Source organism: Telopea speciosissima, chromosome 2, assembly GCF_018873765.1.
Source record: "Telopea speciosissima isolate NSW1024214 ecotype Mountain lineage chromosome 2, Tspe_v1, whole genome shotgun sequence".
In the NCBI taxonomy this organism is placed as follows: domain Eukaryota; kingdom Viridiplantae; phylum Streptophyta; class Magnoliopsida; order Proteales; family Proteaceae; genus Telopea; species Telopea speciosissima.
The window spans coordinates 4,251,693-4,276,828 of NC_057917.1; the positions used below are offsets into that span (position 1 = coordinate 4,251,693).

General features: G+C 38.8%; 3 protein-coding genes across 8 annotated transcripts; 2 read left to right on the forward strand and 1 right to left on the reverse strand.

The window, feature by feature from the left end:
• Positions 1-346: 346 nt before the first annotated feature.
• Positions 347-15,083, reverse strand: LOC122653240 (tetraspanin-3). 3 transcript variants are annotated; one of them, XM_043847204.1, is made up of 4 exons: positions 15,068-15,079; positions 8,880-8,885; positions 1,735-2,262; positions 347-735 (listed from the first exon to the last, which is right to left on the reverse strand). In XM_043847204.1, the coding sequence occupies exons 3-4, from the start codon at positions 2,245-2,247 to the stop codon at positions 391-393; spliced, it is 858 nt and encodes a 285-aa protein (XP_043703139.1). In that variant the 5' UTR covers positions 2,248-2,262; positions 8,880-8,885; positions 15,068-15,079; the 3' UTR covers positions 347-390. The 3 variants fall into 3 exon arrangements, with proteins under 3 accessions (XP_043703139.1, XP_043703140.1, XP_043703138.1); XM_043847205.1 differs by lacking the exon at positions 8,880-8,885; XM_043847203.1 differs by lacking the exon at positions 8,880-8,885 and having other exon boundaries at positions 348-735; positions 1,735-2,255; positions 15,068-15,083.
• LOC122653242 (salt stress-induced hydrophobic peptide ESI3-like) lies at positions 6,867-7,233 on the forward strand. Its single transcript, XM_043847207.1, has 2 exons — positions 6,867-6,989; positions 7,111-7,233. The coding sequence occupies exons 1-2, from the start codon at positions 6,909-6,911 to the stop codon at positions 7,192-7,194; spliced, it is 165 nt and encodes a 54-aa protein (XP_043703142.1). The 5' UTR covers positions 6,867-6,908; the 3' UTR covers positions 7,195-7,233.
• Positions 15,084-15,114: 31 nt separating the features above from the next.
• Positions 15,115-21,186, forward strand: LOC122653239 (interactor of constitutive active ROPs 3-like). 4 transcript variants are annotated; one of them, XM_043847202.1, is made up of 5 exons: positions 15,115-15,289; positions 16,459-16,557; positions 18,142-18,317; positions 19,076-20,751; positions 20,856-21,186. In XM_043847202.1, exons 2-4 carry the CDS (start codon positions 16,538-16,540, stop codon positions 20,740-20,742), a joined length of 1,863 nt encoding a protein of 620 aa, XP_043703137.1. In that variant the 5' UTR covers positions 15,115-15,289; positions 16,459-16,537; the 3' UTR covers positions 20,743-20,751; positions 20,856-21,186. The 4 variants fall into 4 exon arrangements, with proteins under 4 accessions (XP_043703137.1, XP_043703134.1, XP_043703136.1 ...); XM_043847199.1 differs by having other exon boundaries at positions 15,116-15,289; positions 18,142-18,322; positions 19,078-20,751; XM_043847201.1 differs by having other exon boundaries at positions 15,116-15,289; positions 18,142-18,322; positions 19,078-20,751; positions 20,871-21,186.
• The last annotated feature ends 3,950 nt before the right edge of the window (positions 21,187-25,136 follow it).

A 25,136-nucleotide genomic window follows, 5' to 3' on the forward strand; every position in this document is an offset into this window, starting at 1 on the left:
ATCCTTAGCATCTGATATCGAATCGATCATTGTTGATACCAAATATCAATACAGATTAGAAAACCACTTTTTTGGCTTATACAATCAATCCATATCAATATTGGTCTCCGGCGATACCAATAGGATACCATACCTCAAACCCTGATAAGGACTCAGGCACAAAAACAAGAAATTCTTTTAATTAATTTACATTCAATTTGCATTATAAATTCATTAATCCATAGAGTAAATCGCATTCAAATACACATGTTTTAGAAAAACAAAAAAAATAAAATTTGAAAGATCATACACCATTCCTGAATACAATTACAACCAACAAAATAAGTTTTTTTTTTCTTCTTCATTTTAATTCTCTAAGACCACCAAAAAAAAAAGAAAAAAGAAAGTTACTTAGAAGTGGAGCATGCTGGGTTGGGCCTTAGTCATCCGGGTCGACCCGTATGGTTCATCATTATCCATCCTCTTGTTATTTCTGAAGGCAGCATATCCAAGGACATAGACGATGACAAGGAGAATGAGAACCACAATGTTGATAACAGAAACCTTCCTCCAGCTCTTCTTGAGGCTTGCCAGAACCCCTGCTTTACAAGAATCGCAGTAGTAGCAGAGCTGGGTCTGGTCATTGCTCCACCTTGTGCAATCCGGGTTGCTACCCACCAATCCCCCTCCTTGGTTCCATTCCGTCTCGTTCACGTACACGTACCCACACTCTGTAGGTGGCTTGCAACAACCAGACTACAAACAAACAACAACAACAAAAAAGACCCATAAGCCCATTTACATTAGCTTGTCATTCCAATAATGAGTAAGGGCATTTTTGTCATTGGTGTGGTTCGAGTTTTGTTGGGTTGGATTAGTCGGATTGGCCGATTCATATCAATATCGATGGAGGTCGATATCAATTCCTGGCCAATCCGCTATCGGTGGATCAGGTGGATCAGTTCAGACAAGGGTAAAAATGTTTTAAAAAAATAAAATAAAATTTCAAAAGAAATAGGAGTAAACTGTCCATTCCAAACCAATATAAATCAATCCAGATCGATATCGACCGATATTGATTTTGATTCCTAAAACCATGTTCGAGAAACACGCAAGGCATGTGAAGTTAAAATCACTTGATTAAAAAAACAAGAGAGTTAAAATAATGAAAAATCCTATGTTTTATCTCTAATTAATCTACTAATTAACTTTACATAAAAGTAAAACCCAATTATAGATGGATGATGAAGATGAAACTGGAAAGAGAAGAGGAGAATTGAAGAAAAATGATCTCTAACCCTTAATCCTTACTAAGCTACTTCACATAAAATTAAAACCCAACTGAAGATGAAAAACTGGAGAGAGAAGACAATTGGAGAACAGTAATCTCTAGCTCTTCATCCTTATTAACCTACTTCACATAAAATTTTAAAACCCAAACTAAAGATTAATGATGAAAATGAAACCGGAAAGAGAAGATTATTAGATAACACTTACCTCTAGCTCTCAAATCTTACTAAAAAGAAGAATCAGAAATCAACAAAAAGACTACTTTTTTTTCTGATCCATATTTCAGTTATAGAAATAATTTTTTTGTATTTCTATTTGTAGACATGTTTGGTATCACATAGTAATTTCTATTTTTAAGTCAAAAAAGGAAGAAAAAAAAACGCGTTTTTTCAAATTTAGTAAAAGTGGTGGTGATGGTGGTGGTGGTGACGGCGGTGGCGGTGGGGAGAGAGAGGTAATACTTACTTGGATAGGACTGAGCTTTCGGTAGTAGAACATATTAGCAGTCTCAGGAACCCCATTAATCTCCAAGCCCATATTAGCACAGACATGAGAATCCCTAACACAAGAGCTGATTTTATACCAATAGCTGTCTTGAACGACACGATCTTTAAGCCAACCAGAGTAATCGGAAAGATAGTAATCAAGGTAAGCTCTGTTCACGACTGATCGGCCGGAACCCTTATCGGTAACGCCATAAGCAAAGATGATAAAACCGATAAGAGCAGCGATGATGAAGAACATAGAGAAAAGGTAGAATCGTAGAAGGAAAGTGTTACGGTAGCAGGCGCCGGCGAAACCAGCCAGAGACACCACCATGAGTGAGATTCCGATTATGATGAGAGGCCATTGTAGGAATCTCATACAATCGGTGGTGTTAGCTTTGCTGCTCAGCCATATTCCTCCACCAAGTATTGGGATCGATAGAAGGAAAGTCAAGAAATTTATCAATCCGATCAAACTATTGCTGAACCTCATCTCTTTCTCTGTTTCCTTCACTATCCACTCAGTAATCCCTCACTCTTCTTCTCTGTACTATCCCTAACTATTAATGGCTTCTCCTCAGGAGATTTTTTTTCCTATTTTTTTTAGGGGTGGGTGTGGTGAGTGAGGAATCCCAAATTATATGCAATTAAATGAGATGAAGAACATGATGGGTAACTTTCATTTAAAAACCAAAAAGGGCAAAGAGAACCCTATCTGGGCGCGTGTGGGGTGCGGTACGCAAAATGACCGTTGCATCCTCGGGATTTTTTACCTTTCCACAGGGATGCGACGGACATTTCATGCAGCCCTGTGTCTGGTTTCGTTCAATATCAATGTTTAGGTGAATTGGGCTATTTTGCCATTGCACTGTTTTAGTAATTAGTTTTGGACACGGTTTCCAATATTGATCCTGATCCACATCGGCTTCAATTGGACAAATTTGCACTTAGTTTGGATTTTAATCTTCTCTAGCGCCCTCATCTGCCATTGAAGTGTAGTGAGGGGCTGGCTGCATGACATGTGGATTATTTCAAATTCAAATGCCGGATCAAAAGAAGAAAGCTAGCCAGCCTTGGTCCCTATTGAACCATTGAATTATTTTTTAATCCTTTTTACCCTTGGTTCGTATTGAGCCATTGAATGATCGCCCCAGAATAGGTGTCGCTGTATGCCAATTCTAAAACAAATCGTCTGGTTCGAACAATTCAATACTGATTCCTCAAACCATGGGCAGTTGGGGTCAAGATTTTGAGAATCAATTTTGATACACATCTAGAATTCCAATGGGACCAATTAGGATCTTGATTCTGGGTGTTTAAACCCTAATTGGGTCTCCTTCACGGTTCAAGATATCTGTATAGTATTGACTGTATCAATAGATACGTATCAGTATATATAGTTTGTACTCGCTATCAATATATCGGACCATAGTGGTAGTATCAAAATGGGGAGGAAAAAAAAGATCTGATCTGACCCGATATAGTCAATCGACATTGATATCAATAACGATACTAATATAAATCAAATCGATACGAATATTAATATTAATACTGATATCAATCGAAACCAATACCGATACCTAAGGCCAGACCATGGTCTGCTTCATTTCTTTTCTTTGATGATTGATGAGTGAAATGGTGAGTGAGGTGGAGAAGAGGACAAGGACATGTAATGGAAAGGGGGAAGTGTCCCATGACTATTAGTCTATTATTAGTTAATTTTATTAATGGTGGAGGTGGGGAAAAGGATGGGTAAAGTGTTTAAGATTACAAGTAAGCATTTTAAATAACGTTTCTTTCTCCAGAAGCATGGAAATGCACATGGTTCACTTATTATTGAAAGCTTTTCAAGTTTCTCATCTGGTATTTGTGACCGTCCGATGTGAATCTTTGGTGGAAAATAAGGAAGGGAAGGACATGTGTATCGGTGGCCCAAGAAGAAAAGAGATGTTTGGACCCATCAATTCCAGCCTCAAGAGGTCCGGAAAATGGGACCAAATTAAGGGTCTAAATTAGGATTAGATTCTCTGATTATACGTGGCATGTGGGCTTGGCTCTACAAGTGGTCCATACCGGCCCAGTCCATACCAAGTGGTCCACAGGGTCCGGAGCAGTGTCAAGAGGTTTGATGCCTCACTGAAAAAACGGCGACTTTTGGGGGGCTTAGTGACAGACGGGAAACAAAAACCGACCCGGAGAAAAAGGAAGCTTGGGATAAAGAATAGATACCATCAGATGGATCGGACTATTTTACCTCCTTAAAATATCGAGATAAACTTTTTTGGACAATTTTGCCATCTTCTGAAATGACCACCCTATCCTTGTTGGAATAGGATACACCACCTCCTATTAGAGGAACTAGAGAACTGGAGGAGATTGCTTTCCTACTGGAGTCTACACGATCTAATCATCATCTTCCACGTGGGAATTCAGAATCTATTTTCGCGTGTCGTTTAGTTCTGTAATAGATCAGATTTGCCAAGTGTCAGTTTCCTTGTCGATAATGCTTTTGACTATAAAATGAGAAAACTTTTTGAAAAAGTACAACATCCATGAATTTTTATCTGTTGCTGTAACTGGAGAGCTATTGTGCGCATTGCGCGGTGCAGTAGCGGTCATATGTATATAGTAGATCGCTGCTGCACCGCATGATGCGCACAGCAGCGCTCCAGTTACAGCAACGGATAAAGGTCCTGCATACCGGGAATTCGGTAAATGCTCAACTGCTCTGATCGATTGTGGATAAGAAAAGATGTGAAAAGGAATAGGGGAAGTGAAATATTCCATTTCTTTTGCTGTAAATTCGGGTAACAGAAACATTCTTGCAACCTGGGAAGCAGCAGAAATTTTTCCCGGTGGGACCCTCATATGCAATAAGATATCCTCCATTATCCGCTCTCTCCACTTTCGGTTGCAAAAGCTCATAGAAAAGTAGTACAGCCAAACAAACAAATAAGGTAGAAAAGAAAGACGTGAAAGATTGTATGGATAGGCCTTTTGTAGGGTATCTATGGATGAAAGTGTTAATATCATGGTTCGTAATTTCAGATCGGATCGGTTGATATCGGTTGAATTGGATTGGTATCGGTTGAAGCTGATCCCAAAATGCAATCGATCCTTGATCGATCTGATTGAGCGGCTACAGGATTGGAAAATACGGTCAGATCAATCGATCCTTCACCGATCTGACTAAAGTTTTTGGATTTTTTTTCTAGTGTTTTTAAATTTTTTTTTATATTATTTTAACCGATATTGGTCGATATTGACTAACCGATCAACTGACAAGTAAAAACATGTCCATGTCCTCGCCTACAAGGCCCGATTATCTAAATAAGTGAAAACAGTACAAGACCTTAAATTAATGAGTATTGATAAGACCTGAGCCACCCGACCGATTGACACCCCTAAAATACAATGGGTTAAATTTTCTGGTTTCTAGAATGGAAAAGGAGTACATGTCAAAGTTTTGAATGTATGAGTTAAGGGTGTCAAAACCTAAATCGACTGTCAAACCGATCTGGTCTGGCCCGATAGAGCCCGATCCAAATCGAACGAGGCCTTATCGATTCAACTTCGTTTACGGGTTGGAGCACCATTCGGTTTTGGATCGGTTGGCCTAAATCACCGATTGGCCCGACCAATAGGACTGAACGCGAACACTCCCCCGAACCCTAAAAACCATACGTAATCCATTCCCAAACCAGTCTATACCCGGTTTTCAAACCGAATTGAAACCGCTATCACAAACCGAACTGAGTTCAACCCGAATTGAAACCGAAAAGGTCTTATTCGTTTGGTTTCAGCTTCCTTGAAACTCACACCGAAACTAAAAAAATTAAACCGCTCGATTGACACCCTTAGGACTTTGAGTAAGGGTGCCAATCGGTGCAGTTCTGGTTATTCGGTTCGGTTGCAATGCGGTTTACATTTTGATAAGGTGAAATCAAAATCGAACCGGATAGGAATCAGCCAAAATCAGAATCGTTTTGCATTCAGTTTTCACTATCCAATTCACAATCGGTTTACATGCGGTTTGTGTAGTGTCGATTTTGGGAAATAGTAATGAAGACAACCTCGGTTTTCAATGCCTTTATATTCACGTGTTTCCCCATTCTCTTCTGGTCTCCCGCACTTATCATATTTCTTATGCCTATGTGATTACAAATAAACTTTCCATCTTAACCTGTCGTTTTTATCCTTTCCTATTCTTTGTTTTTCCAGTTTTTTTTCTTCACCACTCTCACATGATATGCAAACTATTTCTTATATTAGAAAGTAGATTTTGTTAATCCATTTTAGCATCATCCATCATTTACAATTCATACTTGAACAAATATAATATATACAATTTATCATGACATTTTACTTATTTTATGTTTCAAGTATGATGCAATAATTATGTTTATTAAATTAATGATTATGTTATTAATTAATCCAATTGATACATGAGCTAGTATTCAAGTAAGAAGTACCATTTTCTATTCAATTTTTTCGATTTCTTATTCGGTTTAGAACCGCGATTTTGCAATGCAAATCAAAACCGAACAAAAAATAAAACCAATAAAATCAAAACCGGATCATTTTTTTGTGATACTGTGCGATTCGATCGTAAACGATCAGCTCCAATTCTGATATTCGATTTTGATTTCATTTGGACACCCTTAACTTTGAAATGTGAGTGGTGTATGGTGACACTGTTACCCATATGGGGCATGTGTAGCTGGTGGTGAAGTGATGTCCATTCAATATGTGTATATATATATATAGGGTTGATGTTCTCTGTGCCGCAGTGCAGCTTGCGCCCAGACACATGTGTCTGTCATTCAGGGGAGTAGGGTGGTTATTTCGGCCACCCCCATGTATTTGGGCACAGCCTGCGCCACCGGCACAGAAAACATTCTCCCATAAATATATATGTAAACGGGGCTATGGAAATGGAGAATAATGCACGTGTTGACTACGTGGCGTTATCAAGCTTCTTAATAGCCGACATTTGTCCCTTATTCTCGGTCACTTCCAATTACTGTTTCTTCTTCTATCTACGGATCTACCCAACTAGCTAGCTAGACCCATTTCCTTCTCTCTCCTTCTCGTTCTTCACTTGGCAGCTAAATTTAGCAGAGGCTCCGCCAGAAGAAGAAGAAGATAATATTGATGGGTTCAGAGACATTCCTTGAAGTGATACTAGCCATTCTCCTCCCACCTGTTGGGGTTTTCCTTCGTTATGGCTGTGGGGTAAGTTATTAAAATTTCAGTTTTTTGATTTATTTCTTCTTTTTAATGGTGGGTTCTTGGTTGTTGAAGATGACTATGAAGAAGAAAAGTTTTTGAAAAATGGAAATTGGTTTGGTTGCAGATTGAGTTCTGGATCGATTTGTTACTGACGATATTGGGTTACATTCCTGGAATTATATATGCCGTCTACGTACTGGTTGGATAGCCTAGCGTGTGTGTAGGAGTGGATCTTCATGTTAAGTGGACCTATATGTTAAGGATTTTTTTTTTAAAACCTTTTTTTCCCCCTTCTTTGTTATTATTATTATTATTATTTTTTTAACTAAAGTTATAATAACAATAATCTTCTTTTACCCATAGAGAATGATTTTTAATTGGTTTTGTTTGTGTATACATGGATGTTGATGTTGATGATTATAGAGTGGCAGTTGTAGAACAAAATTATTGCAAGGGGTACGTTTCATTGATTTTCTCTTATTTTATTAATTGAAAGAAAAAAAATCACAGTCATGCCTGATTTCGAGTCGATTGATTTCGATCCAGATTGGCTTATTTATTCCCCATCTCTCTTGGATTCCATATTTGCATCATCTAACGTACGAAAATGGTTCGCTTACGAGAACCTGAACCATTCATCTTATTTCTTGGCCAAAATAAGTTGCATGTATATGAGTCGACATTAATTGGAATAAGGGATGCCCGATTTACTTTAGATTTCAATTTGATTTGAAATTATGTTATGTTAGGTATTATAGGTCGATTTTGCATCCTCAGGTAATAAAAATAAATATTTTCACTATTCGAGAATGTATAATCAACCTAGAATGCATTCCAAGAATGTATACCAAATGCAGTCTATGTTTGTCGTACTCAGTGGAGGGATATTGAAAATCGTCTAATCTGGTATGATATCGATCCATACTGATATCGATGGTGATTGATATCGACGCCAATACTATGAACTAAATCCACTCGACTAAAATTATGAATGGGTGCTTAGAGCAATGGTAACAGGTTGGGGCTCTCAAGAAAAATGTTGGTATGGGCTGCTATTTTGCACAAAAATACTAAAGGTTAGGATTGACTCCAAACTCTTGTCTTCTAGAACCCAACATGGTAATCTACTTCTCATCACCTATACAGGGCTAAGGCTAAAGCAGGGCTGATTTTTGAGCCCATTCCAACCCAACCTTATGTGGGTAACATTTTAGTCCAATCTGGATTGCACTTCCAAAGCAAAAGGGAAAAGGACTCTGTTCAGGAGCATGGCTCTTGTGTCTAGAGGCCCTAGACACAAGATGGGACGAAATGATAGTCATGTCCCCATGAAAAGTGAAAATCTCACATTTGTTGATGCTTCTACATGCATTTCCATTGGCTCCCGTGCTAACGCAAGGGCCACACTCTTGGCTAAATACGTGCTTCCATATATAAATGGGGAAAAAACACACTACTAGGTTGCATAGCATATGCTAGCGTATTCCTGTGTCTATCTCTTTCATTCTTCCTATGCAATGACATATATGCCCCCTAATATGGGAGAAGAGAGATGGACATAGGAAGCGCTAGTGTAAGCTATACAACTGGATAGTGTTCGATCTCCACCGAGTTTTCCTTAAGCCACGGTAAAGAAGAAAGTCCTTCATCAATGGCTATCATTGCACTTGGATGTGTATAGGGGAATAGTGAAAGGTATTTACAGCCTCCAACGTTTATTAAGGGGAGTAATGATGAAAGTAGCTTTGTGGGTGAACCGTTCACTTCACCCACGGTGAACGGAAAACTTTCTCCAATAAATAAAGAGAAAACGATTCCCACGTTGACACTATACATATATGTTTTCTTGTGCCCTCTCATATCCAGACCTATGTAGGTCTTGTACTGACACACTCTCTCCTCTCTTACCATATAAACCCTTCATCGGATGAAATTGTTTCCCACGTTGTGGTTGGTGTAGGATAAGAGATTTCCCTCTACTACACCCACTCTTTCACCCACTCATCTACTGTCACCATGAGAAGTCCTCTCCCAAGTTCAATGAATCAGCTTTTGTCTCCCTTAAGTCCTTACAAGGCTCTATCATAAATTATTACTAGGTAAATAATACAATACTACTATCTAGGAACTAAAATACCGAAATTTGGAAGAAATAAAGGTATCCAATTTCACACATAACATCGGCAATACACAAACCCAATCAACCTGAACCGGGTACCTAATTGGCCAATTTTATAAGAAACTAAAAAATGATCAAAACTTATGCTCGTTTGGCATGCATTCTAAGGTGATAAAAACATTTCAAGAATGTGTACCAAATGCAGCCTGAAACTCAGCAGGAAGCCAAAGGAAATATCCTAGTGGCCTATTCCTCCTAGCTCCAAACCTTCATTTCCTTTCACTCCTTAAGGCTATGTATGGATGGATTAAAATTCTATCCACTGCAGTGCTGGTCTGAGAGCTCGACACGTGAAAGATCCTTCATCCAATTGTGCGAGTTCGATACAAGCCAGTTTTTTTTTTTCCTTATAAAGTTTGGTACCGTTGGATGTTGCAATTTCCACGTGTCGAGCTCTCAGCCCCACATTGCACTGTACCGCCAGATTAGGGCACTGTAGAGAAGTTTTTTCTATATATGAATATAAAAAAAAAAAAAATGACATAATAAGACAAAAAATCATGGTGATGTAATAATTGATTTATATGTTTATCTTTCTCATCAAATTTTTTTTTTTTTTTTTTGATGTTATCTTTTCTTAACAGTCAAACATAGCCTAAGGTCTTGCTAGGGCAAAACCCAAGTGACTTTTGCCAAGAAGAAGTGGCCCTTCTAGTTCCATCATAATACAGTTTGAGGAAAAGTTTCCAATGTAGCCAATGTATATGGGTCTGATGTAAATGATACCATTTCTTACAGCGCCATTGATGTAGCATCAGAGATTCCTCCAAATTGTCAGACTAAGAACCCTCTCTCGTACATTTAAATAGCCTTAAAGAAACAATGTGATAACCTTTGGGATTGTCATAGATGATTATATAAACATGTTGTAGTCTTAAGTGAGTATTTTATTATTATTATTATTATTATTATTTGAGTCCCTTAAGAAATAATCTAAGGGTCCAATTTAATCACTCAACCATTGCATTGCTTTTACTCCAAAATATCACATGAGAAAATGAGGATCCCTATGATATACAAAATATAGTATTTGGATGCTTTCTTAAACACCCATTGGAAATGTACAAGGTACAACAAATGAGAGCAACTGAAGAAGAGTTGAGCTCGTCTCCAGGGAGCCCAGCACGCCCAGGGAGCATACAGTCGTTGACCTGTGCCACACATTTCCCTAGGCATCCGCTAAGATGTGTGCAGCACAGCCCCATCCTTGGATGCCCCCTGGGCGCTGAGCTCCCTGGAGAGGAGCCGGATTCACTGAAGAATGGCTGATCAGAGCTAAAATTGATCAAACAGTCAGTAGCAATCAAAACCTCAATAATCTTTATTTTCTACCAAAAAGATCCAAAATCAACGATTGTATTATTCTGATTGTAGGCTGACCATCCAACAAAATACCCATTCTACGGCATCAAGGCAATGACTTTGCCTCCTACCTTTGATGTAATGTAAAAGGTATTTAGAGGATTCTTTACAGTTGTATTGATGTGTTTTGTGTTTTCCATTGCAAACAAAGTTCAGGTCTTCCCTATAAGGAACTGACACGTCTCCCTTTGTTGCCCCATGTGTTGTGCACCCATCACACCCAATCAAGTGGGCTTCTCCTTAAATTCGACTGAAAGGGCCAGAAGGCCCACCACACTACTCATTAATGGAAATGTCTCCTATGTGCACGAGAGAGAGTGTGAATTCGGCCAACATGGCCAAGTGGGAGATGTTGGAGTTGTGGCCACGTCAGCCTCACTTTCAACGTATATCACGGGATGTAGAGAGAGTAAAGGGGAGGGCGATTCCACGATTGCGAGAAGAGCCTTTGCTCTCTCCAATGGCTCTTGGACTTTCTTAGACTCTCTTGACTCTTATAAGAAGGGTCTGTGAGTTGGAAACAAAAGATAATACACATTAAAAAGACTGAAGAGCGCAATCGTCAGTGGATCCCCAAGTCCACAAGAGTTCTTCTTCTACTCTAATCTCTTTTCTCTTTCTCTTTTTTATCCATTTGCAAAATCACAAGTTGCAGGATCGAATCCTATATTGGTATTGATGGAGACTGATATCGATTCCTGGACGATCCTATATCGGTGGATCGGTATGGACAAGAGTATAAATGTAAAAATAATTTTTTTTTAAAGAAAACATGATCGATACAAGCTGATCCAGATTAGTATCGAATTGGTTCCGACAGAGACCAATACCGATACCGATTGTTAAAACCTTGCTTGGGACCCGATCTATCTATAAATCAGTTTGTGTTCAATGTCCATTGATAGATGTATTTATTAAGAATGAGTTTGATTCTACTACATGTACACATATGCTATACATACACTCACGGGGGACATATGTCTCACCTACTACCATTTAGGACAAAGAGGGTATCATTGGAAGCAAAATGGATATGTGTCTGCCGTTGAACGTAGGTGCATGCAACCGAACCACGCTCTATTAAGAACTTGACATCTTCTTTTGATTGCCCTCTTATTTTATTTCTAAACGTTCTTTAAGTTAGTGTAACAAATTTTCTACCTGATTTATCATTGTGTCATTATTAAGATTTTTATCTTACATAATTATTCGGGTACACATGAGAAATGATAGGACTTATCCTCATTTAAAAAAAAAAAAACATGTTATATTAAGAAAGTTGAGAAAAAAAAAGTACAAATTATTTGACATCTTAAAGATTGTTAGTAAGAAAAACCGCTTCAATATTTGCGTTGTATATGATTTGGACACCAGAGAAAATAAAGCAAAATGTTGTTAAGGGTGCTTCTTGCTCTGACCAAAATGGTGAACTTAAAAAAGTGTTATATACTAAAAGGGTACAAAAAAAGTAAAGTTACAATTTTTTTTTACCGAGCTTGAGTACAGCTAGATTTTTACAATTTTAAGTGTAAATCTTGTTGTCACAAAAATGATGAAGTGAGAAATTGTAACCTACTTTTGATTGCCCCTTGTGTTATTTTCGAAAGTAATTTAATGTAGGGTAAAACAGAGTTTTGAAAATAATTTAAAAGTGATTTATTGTTATGTCATTGTTGAAAGTAGAAAATTTTTTGAGTAGGCATGTGAAATGACATGATGTAACCTTATTGAAAAAAAAAAAAGTGATATTAAAAGGACTAAAAATAAAGTTAGAACTTTTTTTTTTCACCAATATTTCGAGCGAGTCTAATGACACTTTGAAACCGTTTATTATATTCTTGTTCAATGAACATTGTTAAAATTATCAAGAGAAAATATAACAAAATATTGTTAAAAGTGCTTCTTGTTGTCACCAAAGCGGTGAACTTAGAAGTTGTAATTTTCTTTTGATTGCCTCCTGTCTCATTCCTAGATATACATATATTTTTTTTGGTAGGATTCCTAGATATTCTTTAAGTTGAGTAAAAACGTATTTTTACCATTATGTCAATGTAGAGTTGTAATTATCTTGGACACTTTTTAAGTTGACATTGAAATTACATGATTAATCATCATCAAAAAAATGTAGTATACTAAGAGGGTAAAAAAATAAAGGAATATGCTGGGCACACTGCTGGTATACTGCAAGTTAGTGCCTGTTGTGTCTATCTCGCTCTTTTCTCCCTTTTGAAATGATTCCTCTGTCCCTCCTGTATAATGCCTCATCCCATGCCCCCATTGGTGCCACCCAATAGCATACCGCCCTTGGGTGTTGTTCTTATTCCTCTATAAGAAGTATAATTACAACTTCTTTTACAGAACCTAATAACAAGATTTTTTAAGTTTAAAATGTATGATATTTTTTGGGTTAAAAGCCAATCCTAATTGAGTTACTCATGCATCAATAAGAATATAATCCACAAAAGTAAAGCAGCTCGATTGTAGGGAAAGAATGGGCGGTGTTATTCTTTAGATTACTCATTTGGTAGCGACAAGTTATTCTAAAGGTGAAACAGCACCCTCAACTCATTCATATCTTTACATAGATGTCCATAAGTACTGTTTTACCATTTAGACCAGGTTCCTTAAATGTCATTAATATCTTGACATGTCGTGTGCCCGTGTGGTTTAAATATTAGTGCTCAAATTTTATAGACATGTATTGGGGTCTCCTGTTGCGCGCGACTACCCCAACTATCCAATTGCGCAGACACAACAAGGCACGAAATGATCGACTTACCCCCACTCGGTCAGGGGTAAGGCAATCATTTCATGCTTGTTGTATCTGCGCAGTAGGGCAGTTGGGGCAATCACGCAGTGGATGATCCGGATCCCCATTCCATATTGTAATTAAAAAGAAGAGTGTTACAGTTTATAGTTTCATGCTTATTGAAGCCTTGATGCATCTCTGTTCAATTATTTGTTTGGGTAAATTTTTTTGTTTGATATGCACTCTTGAAATAGATTCTTGATCTAGATATAGAATGCATTTTGAAATCCAATTCTTCTTCATTTTTTTCACTTCAAAATATGTTCAAGACCCATTATTGTCTATTCCGAGAATGTATAGCAAACACAACCCTTTTCTACTGATCCCATGCTTGTTTTCTTCAGCCTGATTTGGGAGGTTTTGAGTTTAGTGAATGGTAGCTCCAACTGCAAAGGGTGCATGTGTGTTGTCTGAGTAGTAAATATGGCTGTGGGTTACTGGTCCTATGCTTGTTTCCATCAGCCTTCTGTAAGATATGATTCCCATTTATTCATGTTCATAAGAAACTTAAGAAACTCCTGCAAACAGCATTTAATGTAGAAGGAACCCCACTCTCATCTTTTGTCTACCTCATGTTTGTTCTAATGGTTGTGTTTTTTTTTTTTTTTTGATGTTTGTTCTATTGTTGCTTTTCTCTTGTGGTGCACTGCAGTTCGGATCTGAGCCTTCAGGACTTGACACATGGAAGATGCTTCATACAACGGTGCGAGCTTGATTGACCTAGTTTTTTTTCTTTCTTCTTGAGTTTGACACCATTGGATGTCGCATCTTCCATGTGTCGAGCTCTCAAGCCTGAATTGCAGTGCACCACCCATCTTGTGGTGCATTGCAGAGGATTTTTTTCCCATCGAATTGGTCTATTCGAATCATATTAGACCAATCCAATCTGAATTTCTAGGGTTCAAGTGGAATTTGGTTGATTGTGACCGATTCTGATCTATTTGAAATAAAACTAGATCAAAATAGGTTGGACCCAATTTGAATCCTGATTCCTTTTTATTTCCCTCTCTTTTTTGTAGTTTGAGATAATGAAGAATGAAGCTGCAAGATCAGGTCAAGGTTGAAGTTCGGAGGGAGTTTGCTTTGATACCTAGTGCCTACCCCTCTCTATTTAAAAATCAAATCGAATCTTATTCCGATTCTAGCCGATTCGCAATCAAGATTTTTTAAGGTTTGAGTGAAAATGTGCGATGGAATTGGATTGAAATTGACTGGACCCAATTCAAATCTTTGATTCCTTGTTTTAAAACCCTTATCTGTATTTGGATTCTATTCCGAGTTCATCCTTAGTAGCAATTGAAACATGACCGACTTCGAGTGGAGGATGGGGGATTTCCGGATTTGGGTTAAAAGAATTTGATTGAAACACCTAAACTCGGCCGATCAATACATCCGAGTTGACTCAGAATTTGGTTAAATCCCTTATTGCGGGAGCGGTAAAACCAAAACCTTTCTTCCAAGTTCCAAGTCTACTGTTGGTTGGTTCAGGTGGGACTGGCCAAACAACGGCTAAAATATCGACGGATTCTTCTTCTTCTTGTTTAATTTCTTCCATCTCCACCGTTGATTTAAATTTTTTATTTTTCAAACTCGGTTTTTTGTTTTTTTCTAAAATGAAATATTCGTTTTTAGAGTATAAGAAAACAGATATTAGACAACACTAGTCTCGGACCTATGGTCCTTTCCATCCCTTGGTTCTGAATCTGACCAGATAAAACGACAAATTCCCACTCTCTCTCTCTCTCTCTAAGGGTAGAAAACCACCTCGGGAAGTGAACCATATAAGGAGTAGCTGAAGAAGAAGAAGAAGAACAAGTGACAGAAATGGATGGAAATGCTGCTTTTGAATCCCATCAAATGCCGCTGCTTTTATCTTGAAAATTAGGGTTTTAACTCTCAGAGGACGGAAGTGTTGACGAGCTCTTTCTCCATACCAACAGAGATCTCTTACTGGTAATTCTTGCACTGTAGCAGTGTAGCCATTAATTATACTTCTAATCTTCTACTGTTTCTTTTTCCGCCTTCTTTCTAGCTTCAGTTGTTCAAAGAAGTGTCTTTGAGTGGCTCTTTTCTTTTGTTGGTGTGGATAGTTTAGGTTATACTTGTTCCGCCTTTTCTACTTGTTCTTTTTGAAAGATATGGAGTTTTTTCGAGAAAGTTCTTCGGTAGAATGATAATGCGGTTCTGTATTTTAGTCCTGGAGCGTGAGTTGCAGGTTTTTGAGCTCTTTTCCTGTTTTAGTCTCTATTTTCTTTCTTCCAGTGGTTCTCTTCTTGCTTGCTTTAAATTGGTGACCTGCACGCCTACACCCATTCAATTATAGTTGGAGCTGTTTTCTTTCTGCGCTTCTGCTCTTCGTTTTGTTCTGTACATTCTCTGTTGTCTGCTCTTTTTTCGCCCAAGTAAGGATTATCCTCTGTTCTTCAAGCTCCCATTTTTTTCAAGACTTTCGTCGTCTTCTTCTTTTTCTTTTTCTTTTTTCCCAGGGGTTGGGAGATTGTGGTTAGCTGAGCTTGTATTCAAACTTTATCATGAGTAGGTAGGTAGTGCACTCATGTGACGGTGAAAGGGGTGGATGCCAGACAAATCTCCGTTACTTTGTGCTTCCAGTTACTCTATTTACGGAGATACCCTTCTTGGAAGCCTAATAACCCTGTGTATTCCATGGGTTGATTTGATTTCTGTGGTTCCATTATCGATATTTCGTTGTCTGTACCTTTCTCTGTAGAGGGCCAGAGGTCTTGTGGGTCAATAATGATTTCGGAGTGCAGCAGAAGTCCTCAAATGGGTCAAAAAGGGTAAAGATTTTGCCCATTGGTTCACGAAATAAAAGTGAAAATGGTGGAGATAGAATGCGAACTGAAATTTTTGCCCATATACGAATTCGTATACATTTTTATTTTTAGTTTTCCTCTTCTGTTTTGGTTGTGATTTGATGGGAGTGGAGGTAGTTTTAACTTTTAATGGAGTTTCTTTGAAGGGATATTGTTGTTAAGGTCTTGTTATCATGGTATTGATGAGGGGTGATTGTCCTTCCTTCGCCATTTATTTTTTTCATGTTCATTGCACCGGACTCCTGGGTTTGTTATCCTTGGCTTGTGACTCCTCTGTACTATTTGCAGGTTTTGTAGGTCAGGGAGCTACTAGGGAATAAGCTTTCACTTCTCCCTTTTACTCTGTTTCCAGAACGAGTGGTAAAATATGCAGACGCCGAAAGCAAGGTAACTCCAGCATTTGTTTCTGTACTTTTCGCATTGTGATAACTTTCTCAAATCTTATATGTTCATTAAGTTGCTTAGTTGAATCCATCAAGAAGTTCTGCATTCGAGGTAATTGGTAAATATTGTGTTGGATTTTGCCTCATTAAGTGTCCTTTATACATGTAGATGTTATTAATGCCATAATCCCTCTTCCGACCAGCTTTGGATTTCTCTTTATCATTACCAGCTTTTTTTTTTTGTCTTCTACTGTCCTTTCCTAAGTCGGTTGGATTCTTATTCTTATTCTTCTTGTAGAAGTCATGAGGTAAGAAACAGTCTGTTATACTGTAACTTCTTTCAAAGGATCTATTTCTTTTTTCTTACTCTTTTCCCATGACCTCTCCTGGGAAAAATTCAAGATACATTGTAAACCCTGCTGACAATCAATGGCTGTTGTTATTTTCAGCCATTCTAATTTAGATGTTTGTTTTTTGCTTTTTTAAAAAGGTATTTCCCCTTTGAACTTTAGATTTCCCCCCCCCCCTTTTTTGCTTTGCAGTTTGCACTATCCATTTTTTCTTAGAATGAAAAACCAATCGACTTTTAACAATTGAGATTCATTTGGCCAGAAAAATAGTCTGAGCTTTGCTTTTTCTCTCATTATTTCTTGTATTTGAAGAAAAGTGTGTTTGTCTTGTTTTGTAGTACAACAATGGGCGTTAAACTAAAATCTGTGACCCACTGCACAGTGACATTTACATTGTTTGCAAGGTGCTAGTGGCATAATGTTGTTGCTAAGCATGGTTTTAGTGCATGGTATCGGAATGGGTATCGGTAACCTACAAAACCGATACAATACCGATATGGTATCAGCTTGTATCGGACAAAATTACCCCTGAATCTCCTTAAAAATGTGTTTTCTGACCATTTTACCCCTTGTCTGGACCGTGCTACCGATATGGTATCGGCACAGTATCGGTATCAGTGACTAGCAAAACCAGTATGTATCGCTCAATACAGATGATACGATACCGATACTTAGTACGATGTTGCTAAGTCATCTATACTGGAAAAAGCAGAAAAAAAAGATGAAGAAAGTTGTAGCTAGTCCTTCTAGTTGGCTAGTTGCCGGCCCTATACTGTGTGGTCAGACTTGATGCATGGATAGGCTTCATTAATGAATCAGGCTGCCATAAACCTTTATCTATACGTCCAAGATATCTTTTCAGAGGAAACTATTTTTTTCTTGAATGGAATAAATATTCTCTCATATTAATTCGTGGATGGAATCTATGCTTCACCTCCACATTGCCATTGCAGAACCAACAACTGAATGTGTTCTTTGTAAATACCCTTAGGTTATGTTCGGATGCCCAGAAAAGAAAAGATTTAAAAAAAAAAAAAAACTTGAATTTGAGGAGAGAGATAGACACATAAATCAATCATTGCATCATCATGGTTATTGTCTCATTATGTTTTTTTTTGGTATCTAAACCTAGCCTTATTGTTGCTTTGCTGCTGATTTATTGTAGCTGGATCTTATTGAATTCTGGATTCTTTTGCTCCTCTTAATGGTTATGAAAATTTCCTGGGCAATGGGTGCAGAAGTTCATCTTTAGAAGTGCCTCAAAGGACATCTCCAGGGACACCACGAGCCGCTCGTCAGCTCAAAACACCTGGATCTGAATCTGACTCAACTTCTACAATTCCTGCAACCAGGACACCAAAGGATAAAAGCCCGAAAGTCATTGAACGCAGGTCACCTAGAAGTCCAATATCTGGAGAGGTACTTGACTATAGCTACAAGCCTACAACCTCTTCAACCCATATCTGGAGGAGGGTGAAGAAAACTTTATGACATTGAACTCTTGTTGTAGTTAAAAGTGCTTTTTCAGGTTCATCCTCCTCCCCCCCCCCCCCAAAAAAAAAAAAAAAATCCCTAGCTCCTGATAACTGAAAAATTGGTCAATTTGTTTTTTCTTGGACACAGGCTGCCTATGAGCCTGGTTGTTCAACTTACCCGTCATCCATTTTCAACCTATTGCTCATAACAAATACTGAGAACATCTAGAATCAAATTTACTTTCTTTAGAATTCTTGAAGGCTATGTTTTATGGAATATCTGAATTTACTTTCGATTTGTAAAATTACATAGTCAGTCAAGGTCTGAAGTAGCTTGGGGAATAATTACTGTTTATGTAGGAAGCACTTCCGCTTTGATCCTTCTAGTTGGAAACTCTTGTTGTAGTTGACGTCATGCTGTTGTCTTTCTTTCTTTTTCATGTCATTTTAGTGATACAAATATTACCTTGTTAAGGCCTCATTTTGAGAGTTCCATGTCAATACTCTAATTTGTGGGTTAGATTTGATTTGATTTTTCCGTCTATTATCCTCTAATTGGACTGTTTTTACTATTTAAGTTTTGGCAATCTAGTGTTTCACATGTGATTTGTGAATGTACTAGTTTATCATCTGTCTCGCAAAATTGTTAGAGTTAGAGAAGGCTGATATTCAACAGCTGTTTTTCTCTGAAATCTCCAGAAGAAGCGACCCAGCAGAATCTCTGAGTTGGAGTCTCAACTTGCTCAACTTCAGGAGGATCTAAAGAAAACAAAAGACCAGTTAACAGCATCTGAGTCATGGAAGGGACGTGCACAGCAGGAAGCTGAAGAGGCCAAGAAGCAGCTCTTAGCCATGTCCACAAAGCTCGAAGAGTCCCAGCAGCAGCTATTGGAGCTGTGTGCTTCTGAGGAAGCACGGGTCCAAGAGCTCTGTAAGGTCTCTCAAGACCGGGATCGGGCATGGCAGTCCGAACTCGAGGCTGTCCAAAACCAGCAATCAGTGGACTCAGCTGCCTTACTCTCTGCCATGAATGAAATCCATAGGCTGAAGATCCAGCTGGAAATGGTTGCTGAGTCTGAGGCTGCCCAGAACAAACAAGCTGAAACTGCACAATCTGAGCTTCAGAGATTAAAAATAGACCTGGCAAAAACGCTTTCTATTGTTGAGGACATGGAAGTTCAGCTCAAGGATTCCAAAGATTCTGAAGCTCAGGCCCAGGCACTGGTTAGTGAAACTCTACTGCAATTGGAAACTGCCAAGACTACTGTGGAGATGCTCCGGTCAGATGCAGATGCCCTTAAAGCCAATGAGGCATACAACAACCTTGTTTCTGAGTTGGAGCAATCTAGAGCTCAAGCGAATTCACTTGAAGGACTCGTGAGCAAACTTCAGGCAGATCTGGTTAAAGCTAGCAGCAACCATACTGGAGATTCGTCAGGTGGTGTTAAATCTGCAGATGAAATTCTGGACCTTTCTGACTCAAATCAGCTTAGGTTAGAGGTAGGTTCTGTCAATGTGGAAGTGGGAAATTTAAAGGCTGCACTAGAAACAGCTGAGGCTAGGTACCAGGAAGGACAAATTCGGTGGACAATGCAGATTCAAAGTGCCCATGAACTAGTGGAGCAAATGAAGTCTCAGTCAGGCCTTAGAGAAGCTGAATTGGAGGCAGAACTAAAGAAAACCAAAGGTGACATTGAAGAGTTGAAGGCAAATCTAATGGACAAGGAAACTGAGTTGCAGAGTATATCAGAGGAAAATGAGGGACTAAATATGAAGATAAAACAGACCAAGCCAAGTCAGAGGGAGGATGAACTGGAAATGGAGTTGCGGAAGTTGAACACAGATGTTTCTGATTTAAAGGCAAATTTGATGGACAAGGAAACAGAATTTCAGAGTATCTCAGAGGAGAATGAGTTGCTCAAGTTAGAAATAAACAAGAGGGAAATGGAGAGGAGAAAAGTGCATGACGAAGCTGTTGCCGAGGCCGAGGTGGCAAGGGCTGCTGAGCGGGAGGCTCTAATGAAACTTGGCTACATAACAGAGGAAGCAGATAAGAGTAGCAGAAGGGCTGCACGTGTGACTGAACAGCTGGAGGCATCACAGGCAGCAAACTCGGAGATGGAGGCGGAGCTGAGGAGGTTGAAGGTGCAGTCAGACCAGTGGAGGAAGGCAGCTGAGGCGGCAGCTGCTGTTCTTTCAACGGGAAATAATGGAAAATTTATGGAGAGATCAGGGTCATTGGATGGCTATGTTACTGGGGAAATCGGTTCACCCTATGCAGAAGATATGGATGACAACTCACCGAAGAGAAAGAGCAACATGCTGAAGAAGATTGGAGTGTTATGGAAGAAGGGTCAGAAATAAGCTGATCATGTGAGAACTGTTATTTGTTAATTTGTTATGGTTCTGTTGTGTTCTATCTTTTACTTCAATGGTTTTTTGATATTTCACCTGATGGTGTATCTGTTATGTGACAGGTAATGGGTTGATTGGGGCTAAATCCTGTTTATTGGGGAAGGATTTGAAGAGGTGCGAGGGAATGCCCAATAGCAAATCCAGGGGATTATCTTTTGACTCTTCTTTGTATAGGTGATGAGGAAATTGGGAGGACTTATATTTGTCTTTTCCTGCTCACTGCCTTATGGGCAGTTGGACAGATGACGTAAATACTGGCTTTCTTTCTGTGTTTGTCTTTCCATGAATCACTTGAAACAATTTGCTTACATGGAACTTCTGGTATAATGGCATTGTAATCTGCTAGATATTAACGGGTCTTGAATGTGTTACTCACCTGAAACTTGTGCTGATCACCACTGAACAAATAGGTGGAGAATTTCACACCCTTTTGGATCATATGGAAGGTTGATCATGGGTTGAAACTTCTTCACTGATAATGTTGTGACAATTTAGTCACGAAAAATCTGAAATTCCATGTTGCAGGAATTGAGTCACCTCTCTGTCATGAGATGATACATCAGGGGGGATGTATAAGGATCAAATTCTAATCAAATAATACTTTATGTATCACATTTTATTAGCTTTCGAATGGATTTAAATTCTACAAAAGTTTTGAATATGGATTCTCCTAAATAGATACAAATTAGAATTGAGTACAGGTTTTCAAGTATTTATTTACTTCCCTAATGGAAGATGGAGAGTGCAGTTTGGATCAAGCGGTGTTGCAACTTAACTGTTAGCATTGAACAACAAAGAATTAAATAAGGTAAAAATTTGAGAAGATGAGGAGGTGAAGGGTTGAATCCACTATCCCATTAGGGTTGATGTTGAAGTGCCATTTAAAATTACATAGATGTTTTTATGATTTTTTTTTTCATTTAATTTCTTGTTTAATTACTTGTAATATACTATAAATTGATATGGGTATTTTAGCATTATAAAATATTAAAATTATATATAATCATATTTTTATAACTAGACCTAAATGGATTGGATAATATTTGGTTTAAAATTAACGTATCAGTATCCGCATCCGATTATCTTTTGATTGGATTTGAATAGTTCTTGAAAACCAAATTTTGGAATATTGATTCCTTTAAACAGATGTGTACACAAATCAAAGATAGATTTTCGACTATCCATTTACATCCTTAAATTTATTCATTAGTAAAAGTAGTTGCATATTACATACGGATTATCAAAGACATGATTAAACTACTAAACATTAACTCAACTTGGTAAACCCCACCCACTCACCCCCTCTCTCCCCCACCCCCCCCCCCCCCAAAAAAAAAGAAGGAAAAATTATGCATACACCCCCTATATTTTGCCTAACGTACTAATCAACCCAAAATTTCAAAAATTGCATTTGTACACCTCTTGTAGTTTTCAAAAAGTATAAAATTAATAGTCCATTAACCAGATAACGTGTGTGTTAAGTAGACATGAAACGTCAGTTTTTCTGATAAAGAGAAAGCGAAATCGACTTAGAATGCATAAAAATTCAGCCTTAGAAGGACTTTTAAGTCATTTTACCTCACTATTTTTCAAACCATAGCACAAGACTCCCTTCATGAACTTAATTCTGTCATCTACTAGATTTTTATTCTAGGGTTTTACTCTTTTTTTTTGGGAGGGGGGGGGGGTGTAAAGAGTGCTCTTATTGAAAAACCAAACATGAGGAACTCAAGACTTCTTGATTATATAAATCATAATATTAAGCAGTGGAAATAGACCAATCTGTCTTACATACTAGAGACAGACCTTCTGGACTAGGGAATGAGCAACTACATTTGCGTCCCTAAAAACAAGATAAAAGGTACACTCATTAAACTGATTCGCAAGGCAATGGATGTCAGACATGTGATAATCAAAGGGGGAACACTTGTTGGATTAAGCAAGTGGTGGATGAGGTTTGCATTGTCTGACTCGACAATAATATGAGGCAAGCCTTTTGCCGGTGCACACCACAAGCCCAATCGAATAGCCCAAGCTTCCCCTTCTATGACTTCTGAGAACCCCCCCTATGGTCTCTAATAATCACTCCCACACTGCCTCCAGCTGAGTTTGAGCAGAAAGCTGCGTCACTGTTAACCTTAAAAACATACGTAGGGGGTCTTTTCCAGCGATGATGTGGGGATGGGATTGAGTTACACACTTACACTGCTTCACAGCTTGGCGATGTGGGTACTGCGATAGGGACGAGAACTCGTTGAAAGCCTTTTGAGCTGCATTGACGACATCCATTGGTCCCCATTCATTCCTTCCAAAAAACCAATTCTGTATCTAGCCGCCCACAGGTACCAGCATATAAATGTGCATAGGACTCAGAACCTCTGTTAACCTTAAAAACCGTTCATTAGGGTTTTACTAGCATCACGAGAGCATTAGACTCTATTACCCATACGTATTGACGCATCACAGCTGAAATGAAATTAAACAGTGGTAGGGGGAATTTATTTATTTATTTATTTATTTTTGCTGATTGGGTTTATAATGGAACCAATAGGTGATGATACGTATCCTTTTGTTTTCATAAATCTCACTCTATGATATCTAAGGTTGTTCATTACAAAAAAAAAAAAGATATCTAAGGGTGTCAAAATGGAATCAATTCTAATTTCATAGGTTCTATTACCAGTTCGATTCGATTCAAAACCGAAAAACTGAATAAAAACTGAATAGAAAACCAAGATTATGAATATTTTTATTTGTTTAAGAATGGGGTTAAGCACTAAAAAATATTAGGATTCCTTATTGAGAATTTTTTGAATTTCAGTATAAATGCCAAATTTATAAAAGGATGGAATGTTTTAGTACGAGCATGTCTTAGTGAACTTTGTTAATGAATTGGGTGAGGTATGGATTAGTGATGTCCTCAAGTTGGTTTCCCTTACGATACTTTGTGGCCTCACTTAAAAATGTAAAGTGTAAGGTTAAAGGAGGAGAAAGAAAAACTTTAGGTTTTTCGCTTTTCCTTTTCCTTTTCCGCGGCTGTTAATACATTTTCCGCCTCTATGCATGTTCTTAAGTCCGCCTCTGTGCGTGTTCTTCAGTCCGCCTTAGTGCATGTTTTGTTTTCCTCTTTTCTCTTCAGTTCTTCTGCCATGATCATCGGAACCCCCAACGACGAAGATGCCGATGCCGACGCCGACGACGGGCGACGACCTTTGGCCCCTATCATTTCCTTTCAGCTTTGCTCCCATCACCTGGCCTTCCTTTTCTCTTGTTTGCTCCTGTGTATTGCTCCAAATCTGTGCGTGTGCATCGTTTCGGACGGTTGGAAGCTGAGCGAGGTGGAAGTGATTGGTGCCCTAGTGTATACACTCTGGGTGCTAATGAGCTTAGGGATGGATGATGGAGATCAAGAGCATCGACACTTTCTGCCGCCGGCGTTACTCAGGCTCCGTTTGTTGGAGTTGCTCCGAATTCCGGTGAGGTTGTAAGAAGTAGATTGTATCTGTGGCAAGGCTCTTTTACTCTTGGCGATGCAAATGGCAAGGTTCTAATGCCCAAAAGTTTGCCGCATCTTCGAATTCCCCTCCGGCTTGCTGTTTATGCTCTTGCCGAGCGACAACTGGGCAACCCCACCATCGTCATCAAACCTTGTTGCAGCCCAGTTGTTGAGGAGCTTCAAGTTGTCGGTGCTCGGCTGAAACTAATAGCCATGAATCTTGGATCCAATGATCTGGACAGGGCTGCACTTGGGTGCGATGCCGACGAGGCTATGGCAAAGAGTTATGCCTTTTGGCGTTTGGGGTTCACCCTCGCTCGTTTCAGCTTTGGCAACCTCCTCCCTGATGGTGTGAGTATCTCCCTGGACGATATTCTAGGTTGTAGCTTTGCCTTGGATGATCCTCTCGCTGCCGAAATGAGCGAAACGGACTCCCGAAGATGGGAGGCATACAAACTCAAGCCGGTCCTGCTCGTGGTCTCCGTGCTCTCCACCACCGTCACCACTGTCAGTAGCCATTGGAAATGTGTGGTTCCTTGTCTGCCATGCCGGCTGTTGGGATTGTGGGGCCCTGTCAGGTTGTCCGTATTAGATATTGTTCATGTATCCAACTGTTTTGATAGCTGTATCGTTAGCCTTTTATCTAGACTTGCCCATATCCTTGCCGATGTTATCACCGGCATGCATGAGGTCCTCTCTTTTGGCACGAATGTGCATGTGCTTAACCCTTGTTGTGTTTACAACATTTTACCTAGGGAAGTGGTTGTGACCCATCTCGTAGTCTGGATGACCCAATCAATAACATGTGAGACCGAGTCAATTTCCACTTCTTGGTTTTGGATACTGC